The sequence below is a fragment of the Canis aureus genome, chromosome 13, assembly GCF_053574225.1.
Source record: "Canis aureus isolate CA01 chromosome 13, VMU_Caureus_v.1.0, whole genome shotgun sequence".
Lineage (NCBI taxonomy): Eukaryota > Metazoa > Chordata > Mammalia > Carnivora > Canidae > Canis > Canis aureus.
The window spans coordinates 42,997,393-43,010,367 of record NC_135623.1 but is presented as its reverse complement, the minus strand read 5'-3'; the positions used below and the strand labels follow the sequence as shown (position 1 = coordinate 43,010,367).

The 12,975-nt window shown below is 36.8% G+C and overlaps 1 protein-coding gene across 10 annotated transcripts in view; it reads right to left on the bottom strand.

Moving 5' to 3' along the window:
• The window catches only part of CFAP54 (cilia and flagella associated protein 54), a 291,473-nt gene that overhangs the window by 104,430 nt on the left and 174,068 nt on the right, over positions 1–12,975 (bottom strand). For all 10 annotated transcript variants that reach the window (XR_013350784.1, XR_013350783.1, XM_077845910.1 and 7 more), the window contains 3 exons: positions 11,804–11,890; positions 6,662–6,784; positions 2,746–2,799 (listed from right to left, as the gene is read on the bottom strand). Coding sequence is in view for 8 of the 10 variants with exons in the window: in XM_077845910.1 (XP_077702036.1) it covers positions 2,746–2,799; positions 6,662–6,784; positions 11,804–11,890 (264 nt within the window). In the remaining 2 variants the exon portion in view is untranslated. The remainder of the gene's footprint in view (positions 1–2,745; positions 2,800–6,661; positions 6,785–11,803; positions 11,891–12,975) is intronic.

Here is a 12,975-nt window from a genome sequence, read left to right as displayed (position 1 = left end):
CACCAGAAGAGTGCCTTGCATACACTAGGCTCTTACTAAATATTTGTTGAATTAACAATATTTGTTCATTAATATTTTTGGCTGCTGGGGCTATCTATTCTAGAAGAGAGGGAAACTTTGCCCTATGTGAATTAAAAAAGAAAAGTCTCATTGTTTGGGGGAGTTTGAGGCAACACTGGCAGTGGAGAGGTCTATTGCTGTTGTTCATTCTCTTGACTCTTCTACATGCAGAAGAACCAGACGTGGAGCAGCACTGAGCCTGAGCAGGCAACAAACTACGTACTAGGAAAACGGTTGACATTCTACATCCAGGGAGGAAACTTCAGATTGGTTGGTGGTGTAAGGGGAGGGGAGAAGGTTTCTCTTCTCTTTTTCTCCATAGAAAACAGTGTCTTAATGAGCCTTGACAATTACATACAAACACTCGAGGATCAAAAAAGATTAATTAGTAATGCTATTTAACACTCCTTTCTCTCCTTCTATACAGAAAATATAAAAGTGTAATATGAAGAGTCTTAAGGAGACCAACAGTTCTGTTTTAATTAATTAGGTAATAGAAATCGGTTTTCCATTATACTGTCAGTCTCTTTTTGTTTAAAAAGAAATTATCAGACCGACATTCCTTTTACATCCAAAAACACTCCTTTAAAAAGTGTTTTTAGGATGCCTTGGAATTTATGACGGAAAAAAAATATTCTTAAACATCCAAAGGTCTTAGAACACTGAAACAAAATATGAATATGGGGATCCCTGGGTGGCACAGCGGTTTGGTGCCTGCCTTTGGTTCAGGGCACGATCCTGGAGACCGGGGATCGAGTCCCACGTTGGACTCCCGGTGCATGGAGCCTGCTTCTCCCTCTGCCTGTGTCTCTGCCTCTCTCTCTCTCTCTCTCTCTCTCTCTCCCTCTCTCTCTTTGTGTGTGTGACTATCGTAAATAAATAAAAATTTTTAAAAAATGAATATGTATGTGTATCTCCCTAATACCGATTCTTTCATTTCAGGCAACTTGCTTATAAATCAAAACAAATCTTAAGGCCAAACAATGAATCATCTGAAGCATAATTAAAAGTGAAGTTTGTGGAATAGCATGAACAATAATGGAAAAGTAGTAAGATTACATTTAATAAAAGGTAGACATAATGCCTATCAAAATTATGGAAGATAAAACTAAAGCAATATTGAGAAATGTTTCTCAAAATTATTTAATAAAAATAGCTTACTTCATGAAACAGAATGCTGTTTCCTAGCATTTAAAAAAAAATAAAACTATATGCACCTGTCTCTCTACATTGATAAACAGCTGGTTGTGTGGACACCTTACCTGGCTGTAACCTCTTAACAAGACTGCACGACCACTCTTCTGCTCTAATGCTTTCTAGTGGACAGACTGACGACACTCCTTAGGTTTTAAAAAATTGTTTTTAAGATATTTAAATGTTATGCAATGTGGATGGAGCTAGAGCATATTATGCTAAGCAAAATAAGTCAGAGAAAGACAAATACTGTATGATTTCACTCATATGTGGGATTTAAGAAACAAAACAGATGAACTTGGGGGGGGAGGCAAACCATAAAACAGACTCTTAACTCTAGAGAACTGAAGGTTGCTGGAGAGGAGGTGCGAGGGGGAATGGGCTAAATGAGTGACAGGTATGAGGGAGGGCATTTGTTGTGATGAGCACTGGGTGTTGTATATAACTGATGAATCACTAAATTCTACTCCTGAAACTAATATTACACTACATATTAACTAACTAGAATTTATATAAAAATGTGAAACAAACCAAAAAGATATTTAAATGCTACTAGGTTATCTAAAGTTTAAATCCCAATCATTCAATTACTGACAAGAACAAACGTATGGAGATGCGCAGTCTAGTCCTCTCTTTGTAAAGAACACTGGGATGTTAGAAGACTTTTTTATGAAAATGTCATATGAAAACCTTCCATTAGCTAGCACTACAGTGGTAATCATAGTGCAGTATAAAAAATGTATCAAATCAATTAAACACCTTAAATTTATACAATGTTATGTCTCAATTTATTGTGTCTCAATAAAAAAACATTTTAATTTTTTTTTATTTTTAAAGACTTTATTTGAGAGAGAGAGTGTGTGAGAGAGCACGAGTGGTAGGGAGGGGCAGAGGGAGAAGCAGACTCCCCACTGAACAGGGAGCCCCTACGTAGGGCTCAATCCCTGGACCCCGAGATCTTGACCTGAGCCAAAGGCAGATGCTTAACTAATTGATCCACCCAAGTGCCCCCCAAATTTTTTAATTTTATAAATTTTTTTTTAATTTTTAATAAATGAGAGAAAACAATTGGCTGAGAGGCAGTCTTAGACTGGGGAAAGGATGTCAGTAAAAGCAGTATTAAACAAGTGGACTAATAGCAAAATACACAAAATCCTTTTCTTATAATCAAAGTCAGCCATTCTTGTCTAGATAATCAAGATAAATATTAAAATTAGATACTTAACATGTCCATACACAAAATTAATACACATTCATAATTGAAACATTTACAAGTAATAATTGATATTTGCTCAATTTGAAAACCAGATCATTTTGGGTCCAAACCTACCCTGACCCTCAGCCTTTGGAGATAAAACCCCATTATTAGGAATAGAAGAGTATTATGTAGCAGATTTTCAAAAACAAGAGTTACTCCTACCAAATAGATTGAAATGACTCAAAATTAGCCTTGCTAAATATCCAACATTTATAAAATATTGTTATCCTTACCTGAATATTTTCTTTACTGGTAAGAGGTTTTCCTGAGTCAAATGATTGAAATATCTGCCAATATACAAAACATTAACTTCAGAAACAAAAATATTGTTTATATGAAACCACTAGTGTGTTCTAAAAGTATACAATTTTTATTGTAAAAGTATACATGCTTTAGTCAGAAAAGACAAGAATTACACATAAATCAACTTCTTTAGGTTGTCAATGTTAATATTTTGATGCATTTAAAAATTTTACATATGTGTGTTTGTATTCCTTTTCATGAAATGTTATATCAGAATTATTTTTCCATGCCATTAAGTCATTCGTAAGCCTCAGGTTTATAGCTAGGGGATATTCTATCCTATGAACGCACCATAATAACTTCTTTCCTTTTGTTACACATGGAGGGGGACTAATTCCCAGTTCCATCCCATCATTCACCATAGTTTAAATAACAGGGGTGGCTATTTTGTTTATTTCCAAATATCCCCTTTGGATAGATTCCTACTAGCAGAATTGCTGGGTCATAAGAGTATTAGCACTGAGTATTAGCATTTAGAAGAATCTTTGCCAGTTTGAGGTTATTTAGAAGAATCTTTGCCAGTTTGATGTTAAATCATTTTGCTCTTCATAATAACTCTTTTTGTGGTTCTTTTCCTTTGTGGTGAATCGACCTGTTATAGGTTTGGCTCTAAATACAATGTTGTATTTGGAAACATTCCATTTATTTGCCAGAGAAGATGGTTGTACCATCATGTAGGGTGCATTCCTTTCGGTACAGAAGGCCCTTTTTTGAATATGTCAATACTGATACCCCACCCACATCTCCTCAGTCACCTAGAAGTTACCAGCAGCTTCTGTGGGTAGTTATTCACATAAGGACGGTATCCTACTTCAAGTACCTTTGCTTGCGGGCCTTCTGTGGCCACAGGAGTGTTCAGAAAAGGCTAGAATTACAAGGAACAATCCATTCCAATAAGCACAAGATTGTTCTTCTGGTCTTGCCCATGTAGGGAACCTCGTTAATTTTCTCTGTGATGGTTCTCCTCCTTCCCTATTTGACTCCCATGGACTTGCCAATCTCCTTGAAATCACCTCCCAAATATACTACTTGTTCCCAATTCCTTGTCTTAGAATCTGAGGGATTTGGAAGACCCCTAAACCAAGATATCACATACAGATCTTACTAGAATACAGTATTTATAAGTGTTAATTTTTTCCCTTTTTGAAGATATTCTTTGTCTTCTCTAATCCACTAAAAATAATATTTACTAAATATTTACTAAAAAGTAAATAACTGAATCCAGGGGAAGACCTTGGGTGATATAATTGGGAGAGTTGATGATGGAACTCTATATTTAGTGATAAGAGCAGAAATCCAGTATGAGTATCATGTTAAAAGACAGAGTTTCTTAAAAAGCCTATGGAAAGTCCAATAGTAATCTGTAAGACTTTTTCAGTTACTTCTTTTACAACTAAAATCTAATTAATTAATCCTTTCTTTAAATAACTAGCCTGCAGCCTAATAACATTGGCACCTATTTTAATCATAAACCCTGAACGCATTTCCTCTTTTAATTACACTTTTTAAATTCCCAATTGAAGTTGAAAAGCTTCATATTAACTTTGAGAATACAAAATTTAGAGTCACAATCCACTGAAAGACAATTCACCCACACTTTGCTCTTATGAAAACTAGTTAATAAAAATGAAGTTTGGAAAAATTAGTTTCAGACTCTTTGCTTTAGTGAAAGTAATGAATATTAAAAACTCTCTTGTAAAAAAAAACAAAAACAAAAACAAAAAGACAACTCTATCTTGTTTCTCATTCTACCCAACTGGATTCTCTTTTCTTCTCATCTTCCTGGACTCTAAATGTGGATGACCCTAAGTTCAGTCCTCTTGACTTCTATTTTTCTCTCTCTACTTCAGCTGATTTCATCCAGTCCCATGATTTTAAACCTCTATGCTAATGCTCTGAAATTTACTTGGATCTCCACCAGTGAGACCTCTTTGCACTCCTTCCCCATTATTACCCTAACCACTATTAACCCAATCATGGTCATGACTCACTCACTCTATTTGTAAAGATCTTCAACTAATTTCCCTATTTATTCCTATGTTCTATTCTCCAAACAGCAAGCAAAGTGGTCCTTTGAAAAGTAATTCCTACCCTGTCACTCCTGTGCTCAAAACTCCATAAGGTTTCCCATCTAATCTACAGTAAACACCGGTTCCTCACCAAGCCTTATGAAGTCCTATGTGACTGCAGCTCTTGAATCCCTAACATCTGCTCCTCCTATTTTATCAGTCTCACTTGGACACTTTGGTTTTCCTCAACCACTTTTTTCAGGCATCCCCCTCAGGACCTTTGCCCTTGCACTTCACTTCCTCCTAGTTGTATGGTTGTTCCCTCAAATCTTTCACCCTCAAAACTCTGTTATTAGAGAGATTTCCCAAACCATTTTTAATAAAATAGCCATCTACTGCCCTGATCACTCTCTGTCCCCTCAGCTCAGCTTGACTGTCTCTCAAGGTACATCATCACCTGACATATATTTATTTATCTGCTTAATATGTTTGTTTGTCTTCTTCACTGGACTGTCCAATAGTAACATGCTTCCAAAAAGTCAATAACTCCACTTATCTTTTTACTGGTGTATCCCCATAGCTAAAATAGTGCCTGTATTCAGTAAGCACTCAATAAAATATTTAAATGATTAAAATATAAATTTAGTTACATAAATCCAGGTAAGAAGATGAGTTAGCTAGCTCATGCCAAGAAAATGAACAAAAAACTAAGTGACTCCTCCTGTGTCTAGATAGATTGATATAGAAAGAGACAGAGATGTATATACATACACACACAGACGTCCCTCTTAGGCTTATCTGTAGATAATCTCATGCTTACCCAAGTACAACAGTTATAATGCTGTAGCAGTCACGCTGAGAAAGGAGTGACATTTTAGGGGAATATACTGAAGTAATGAATGCATTGTATGCATATTTAATGTCAGCTTATACAAGTAATTTTCAAGACTGAGAGCCTATTCCCCAGCTTCTTCTAGGTCTTCTAAATTTGTTTTTTTTTTATTTTTATTTATTTATGATAGTCACACAGAGAGAGAGAGAGAGGCAGAGACACAGGCAGAGGGAGAAGCAGGCTCCATGCACCGGGAGCCCGACGTGAGATTCGATCCCGGGTCTCCAGGATCGCGCCCTAGGCCAAAGGCAGGCGCTAAACCGCTGCGCCACCCAGGGATCCCAGGTCTTCTAAATTTGAATCCCACCAGTATGTACTGTGTTTGTCGGTCTCACTCCTCATGTATACTGTCTTCCCCAGGAAACTGACTTATTACCTCCTTTACTGCTGGATCACAAGGGTCCAAGCACCTGCAAGATCACTCAGCGATTCCCATGAAACCCCAAACAGGAAAATAAGAGCTCACTCTGATTTAAATAGAAGCACCAGTATTCATTTTCAAGAATGTTTCAGTTATCTAATTTACAAATACAATTTGAACAATACATGTTTAACATTTTGGTATAAAGAATATAAATCAAAATATCCAACTAAAACATGAGAAGGGACTGTTTTGACTAAAAACATTAGCCAGAAATTGTAAAATTAGATGCCAAAAAGTCTAAGAGGTGGCGTCCCGATGCATCCACTGAGACCATCTGTAACATAAAGACAGAATTCCACTGTAAAAATTGACTCCAATGCCATACTCCTCCATATGACATCCTTCCCTTCTAGAAGAATGAAACCTTGTAAAAGCCTGCTGTTAGCTATAAGCAGGCTTAACAAAGAGGCTTGCAGTACTAGAGACTTTTAAATACATTTTTGTGGAAGCATTCCCCAAATTTGAGGAATGTAGCCTTCAAAAGGTAAAGAAATGACTTTGAATCAAATCAGCAGATTTACCTTCACTTTTCCAGTAGCCTTACAGCCAGCGGGTATTGAGGAAGGCATGTTTTTTCCATAAAAAATCTGGGATATCTCATAAAAGGCTTCAGAAAAAAATCCTAAATCTGTAAGGACTTCAATCTTTAAAAGAAAGAAAAAAATGAGATTTTAAATTAAATAATTTGTTTTACTTAAAAATAAAAATTTTAGAGAAAAATCATCAACTTGCTGAGACCCAAAATTTCTGCTTGATGTAATTGGTAATGCCTTATAAACTAATGCTTGGTAAACACAGTGGATGGAGATGTATGTGTTTGTGTGTAAGCTAGTTTGCATGTGCAATGGACCAAGAAGCTCATAAACAACAGCAGGCAACTGTTCAAAACAATGGACATTTGTCAGATGTGGCTTACTTCATCAGAACAAACACAAAAATATGACAGGCATGGAAGAGTTAAAAACAATAATTGAATTTGTTTTTTGTTCCCATGGTGAACTATGACTTAAATGAAAAATAAAACAAAAACACCCCTGATGTTCTGTAATACTCTGAGGAAAGTCAAACCAGGAGATGAACTCTATAATGTATCAACTTAGAAACAACTATTCATTTTGTCACCCATAATTAATGCACACTGTCAGTTTTAAAGACATATCCTTAAAACTAATCAGTTGGTAACTATAAATTGTACATTATTTTGAATATTATCCAGCAGGACTTTCAATCAGTAAATTATGGGGAAGAAAAGTTCCTGAACAAAAGTTGACTATTCATTCGTTTAACATGTTTATTGAGCACCTCTTATGCACCAAACCCTCTTGGATGTTACATTCCTTCCATGTGTATATTTACTTAATTTAAGTGATACATGAAGATATATACACTGTATTATCAAGGTAGAAGATATTGACAAAATGAAACTTTCAAAGCTCCAGTCAAGAAGGACTTCTCTGAGAAGATACTCAAGAGAAAAATCTGGGAATGACATGAGAAAAGGATATGTGAAAATTTGCTGAGAGGACTCAAGTACAAAGGTCATGTGGCATCACGAGCAACCTGGGGATGTTGGGGTCCTCAAGGAAGGTGGGAGGAGTGTGGAGAGAGAGAGAGCAAAAGGGGGTAAGAAGGCAGGTATGAAGGTGGCCTGTAGACCAGAATGAAAACCTGGAATTTTATTCCTTGTGTGATAAGAAGTTATTGGAGAGTTTGAGCAGGACAGGGCCCTAACCTGACCAATGTTTTTGAAAACTCCAGTGACTGTGAGAACAGAGAAAGTTGTGCAAGCAAGGAATGAAATACAAAATAGGATGAAGATTATATATATATATTACACACACATACACATTTATTATCTCTTTTCCTTTAAGCACTGCCTTAGGAATCTTACGAGTATATAAATTTTAAAGAAATAAAGTTAGGAGGAAGTTGAATGTGACAATAATATGAAAATAAAGCATAAAAGGTTAGGAGAATATTTTCAATGCAGAAGAGAAAACCACTTGTCTATTGAATTCCACACTTTGATTTTTGCCTATAATACCTTGGGCTCTAATCTCCCAGTGCTGAATAATAACCAAGTACACATTAGGGAATCCTAGGAGTTCTTTTAGACTTCTAGATGAACATTTTCTCATTACCCCTTGGAGGAAATGCTGTGTGAGGTTTGTCTCCTCTGATCTCGGCTGTGAGGCGGCTGTACATGAACAACCTGTAACCTCTAGGGCTACCACTGTTTTGGTTTATCATACCAATTTGGCCATTTGAAAAAGCAATGGTGATAACAATGAACATGTATTTTCAGAAATGACCAACAGTGTGAACATAAACAAGCCAGATAGAAAAAAAATACCTTTAAATCAACTCTTCACTCACACAAATACAGAAGCATCAGTACCCTTCCCAGGAATGCTGGATATGTTGAGACTAATAAATCTTTCAAGATGTTGGCAGTTCTAAAGTGAAGCCAGACTGACTGATCATAAAGAGGTCTTAAAGCTTTCCCTGAAAGACACTAGGGCACAACAGAAACTTAGCAGCGTGATCTACTGCTGTTTGACTTGTCAGAAAGCATTGTTTGCTGTTTCCTGACTATGACTTTTCTCTCTTCCCACTCACTGACCTCAGTTTACTTCCTAAAGGTCAGGCAAACTCTACTCAAACAGGCTGTCATTTCTTCCTCTGTATGATGCATCACTTGCCCTTTTTCATTGCTTCTGTCAAAACCCTAGTTGGGTGTTCCCGTTCATGTGCCAATATGATGCCACTTCCAACTCACTTTGCTCCTGACACTGTTGCCATGATACATCTGATCATGTTCTTCTTCTGACCAAGATTCTGCAATTCATTCCACCTCTCAACCCAAGGCTGCAGACTAGAGTCCACAGTTGTTCACTGGCTTTTAAGCTAGCCCTAGTATGAAGAGTCGCCAAGTGCTAACAGTCCAATAAAACATAGCCATTTAATCAAAAGCTTCGTTCCAGATAATATCTTTCAGTGCTTCCCTGGATCTCCTTCTGACATGCTACCAGTGGTCACTGTAGCCATTCCCTGCTTCTCTTGCCTCTAAATGACAGACCAGAATAAAACTGCCACCCAATTCTTATTTCATAATCTCATTTCTCTCACAGCTCCTCTTCCACACTATGCCTTAGTTTGGAATTCAGGACTGGGCCCCATTCCCAGTCACGGACATCATGGATCACAACATGGATCTCTGGTATTCTCATATGACCTCCCTCCTCAAAGTCTCCTCTCTGGCTTCACTGAACCACTCCTGCCCCCTTAACAAGCCAATACTGTCTCACCTCCAAATGTTTTGCACTATTGTCTGTGAAGAATGTTCCCTTCTTCCTCTCCCCTGCTCAGTTAGTTCTGCTTTCTTCACTAAATCTTACCTACTTAGTAAAACCAAGAGACCCAAAGTCATTTTCTCTTTTCCAAACTCTAGAAGACAGTGCTCATCATACTTATTTGGAACTGATCAAGTGGCAAATGCACCGGTTATTGTCTTGTGTGTACATCCTGTCTCTCTTCCCTATTTTCACTTTATTGAAAGCAATGACTACGGGTTACATTTCTTTCATTAGAGTTACTAACATGGTGCTTTTATATTGGAGATACTCAAGAAATGTTATTTTAGCAGTAAAGCAATAAATGTTTACCAAGTATCTTCTAGGTGAGTTCCTACTAAACATTAAGGAAGGGGTGGACAGTAGGCACTTGATAAATGTCTATAGATTTTAAATGCAATTCAATAATTAATTATGGAATGTCAGTATATGAATTTATTGCTCAAGATACAAGAGAGAATTAAAAGATGAATAAGATTTAGGCTCTAACTTCAGGAACTTTGCAATCTTGGACAGAGCACTGCTTTTTGGGGTTTTAAGGATTTTATTATTTATTCATGAGAGACAGAGAGAGAGAGAGAGGCAGAGACATAGGAAGATGGAGAAGCAGGCTCCCTGCAGGAAACCCGATGTGGGACTTGATCCCAGGACCCCAGGATCATGCCCTGAGCCAAAGGCAGACGCTCAACCATTTAATCACCCAGGTGCCCAAGTACTGTTTTTATTTTTTTATTTTTTTATTTTTTTATTTTTTTTTCCAAGTACTGTTTTTAAAAGAGAGAGAGAGAGAAGTTATATGCAGCTTTTAAAAAGTATTATTGGCAATCAAAAGCAGGATAACTCTTAAAGAGTTCAGTAAGTCAGAAAGAATGAGGCAGAAATTTTCATGGCTGATAAAAAATTACTTATTCCTGAGTTCAAATATATTCTCTTAATAATTAGCACCAGAATTCTTCTTAGGAAAAGTATTGTCTTTATTTAGAAATAGAATGTGATGGACTATTTGGGTCTGAAATCACAGGCCCAAGGGCAGGGTCCAGATGAAGAGAGGAGTTCAAAGGGAAGTCTAATTTTCCCTCATTAGAAAATAGGAAAGATATGGGGTAGAAGGGTATACAGAGGATTCCCAAAAAGGGAGAAGGAAGGTTAAGTCAGTACAATGATGGAACCACTTACTCCCAATTGCAAAAGGAGACTATATCTTGTCCCAATTCTACATTCCATAATGCTCAGTTGGTAGGCTGAAGTTGGCTATAGTGTGAATATTTGCACCATGGAAACTGAAAATGCTACAAATCAGAGCTTTTTGTTTAGAGTGACATCTGAAACATTTACCAGCACACAGCTGATTAAGCCATAGGATGGGAGGAAAAGAATGAGGTATTGGCTAAGAATATTTTAAACTCAGAGATGTTAAATATTCTAAATATTCTATTTTAAATAGAATCCTAAATATTCTATTTATAGATTCTAAATATTCTATTTTAAATTGTTTGTTTTGCCTCAACTTAAATTTTCCTGTGCTCCAAATTTTCACTAAGTCCAGTATAAAATAAAGACCTTGGGTGACTATGCTGTGTATGTTTATGTGTAAATGAGTGAGTGCGTATGTGTGTGTGTGTGTGTGTGTGTATGCATAGAATGTGGATTAGGACTGAATTGCACATTCAAGATGAGGAGGTACAGAACAGGGAGTAATCTGCTGGATATTGAGATGATTCACGCACAGAATGAACTCAACAGAAATGAGTGACTCTGACCATAGCTCACTAGGAAAAAGGCAGAGAAAATGAGGTGCTTGAGCTTCCCCCTCCACATGGGGTTCAAGCCAACTTCACATGGATCATGAAGGCAGAGAGCCTCACCTTACTCTTAGGTGACAGAATTAGTTATAATTTAGCATTTGCCTGTTTTGTCATTTCAATTGCCTGTATAATGAAAACTTCTCACGTATTATGATATACATGAAGATCCTTAGCAAAAAAAGTTCACAGAAACTTCAGAAAATGGACCATTATTGTTTCCACCTCAGGAAACCAATATTCCAGAAGTGGTGATTTCCAACCTGTCTGATGCTGGGCAAGCCTTGTCCCTAGGTGTAGCTGTTCCTCATTTTTCTGTGGCTCAAGGATAAAATGAGATTCTAACCAGTTCTATCTCATACTTTATTATAATAATGGGCACATTTTTTATATCAACACAACACCATGTTATTACCAGCGTATTATTATGAGTATTAGAACCAAGTTAGTTTATAACAGTATCTTTACAATTCAAGAATATCAAACATCTTAAAAGTTTGTGACTTACCTTGAGGATTCTTGCTTCTATATTTCTGACTAGGTCTTGGCAAATTCCAGAAACAAAATATTGGTACAGTGCAAGGAGAGGTAGAACCTACCAATGGTAAAAACATTGTTTTGATTTAAAACATGTTTTATTGAGTTAATAACCTAATAATAAAATGTAGCCAAATATTAATGTAGGGGAGGTTATGTAAAACAGCAATTGATTTTGCCATACTAGGAGACTATACTGTTTGCTGTAAGTGAAATGATCTGCCTAGCATAGATTTCATAATCTTATAAGAACTCAAAAGTGCTATCAGGGGGACTTGTAGATGCCACCTGGTACCCCCAAACCTAGGTTTCAAACCTAGGTTTTAAGCATGGAAAAGTGAAAATCGAATCAATTATCTTCCTTGGAAAAAATTAATTTAACATATATGCATGAATCACTGAGGCCTATGGAAACACTGTAGCAAATGAGCTATCAAATAACTGCAAAATTTAAAGCAAAGGAACTCATAATCATGTCCCCTACTCATTCATCTCAATGGAAGCTGCTATTTGTCTTCAACTGGAATATATCAGTTTAAAAAAATTTATAATACGCCCATTATGTGTCAGGCACTGTTGAATGACAACAAAATCTAAGTTCCTGCTTTCACAGAGCATATCTTCTACTGACTATCCAAGCTTACTCTTCACATAATATTTTTATTTTCCTAGGATTAACCCCAAAGTTCCACTCCTCTTGAAATCTCATGGATATGGGTGAAGGCTTACAAACTATCAATATTTCAGTTGATCCAGTCATTATCTAGCCAGAGTCAGGTGTTGAGGGGACAGGTGTTTGCCTAGACTTCTGATCAGTTTCTGATCTCAGCTGAAAACCTAAGCTTGGTTCACACAACTGGGCCCTTCCCCACTAAAGAGAGATAGAACAAGGAAGAATATTGGGATCCCCATTATTTAGCAAACTATTTCCCATTATTCCACAGCAATGGGTCTGCTAGCAAATTTTGTATGTGACAGCAATCTCCTTATCCATTGGGCTTCTTCTGGAGGGTAGTGTAGTACAAAATAGAAACTGTTTACATCTTGCAGGTTCAGCTAAGGAACCTCTAATTGTCAGTCAACTGGCAGCTGCTAATGGCAACAGCTTTTGAAATGGTCTTAAATGATTTCAAACATAATATA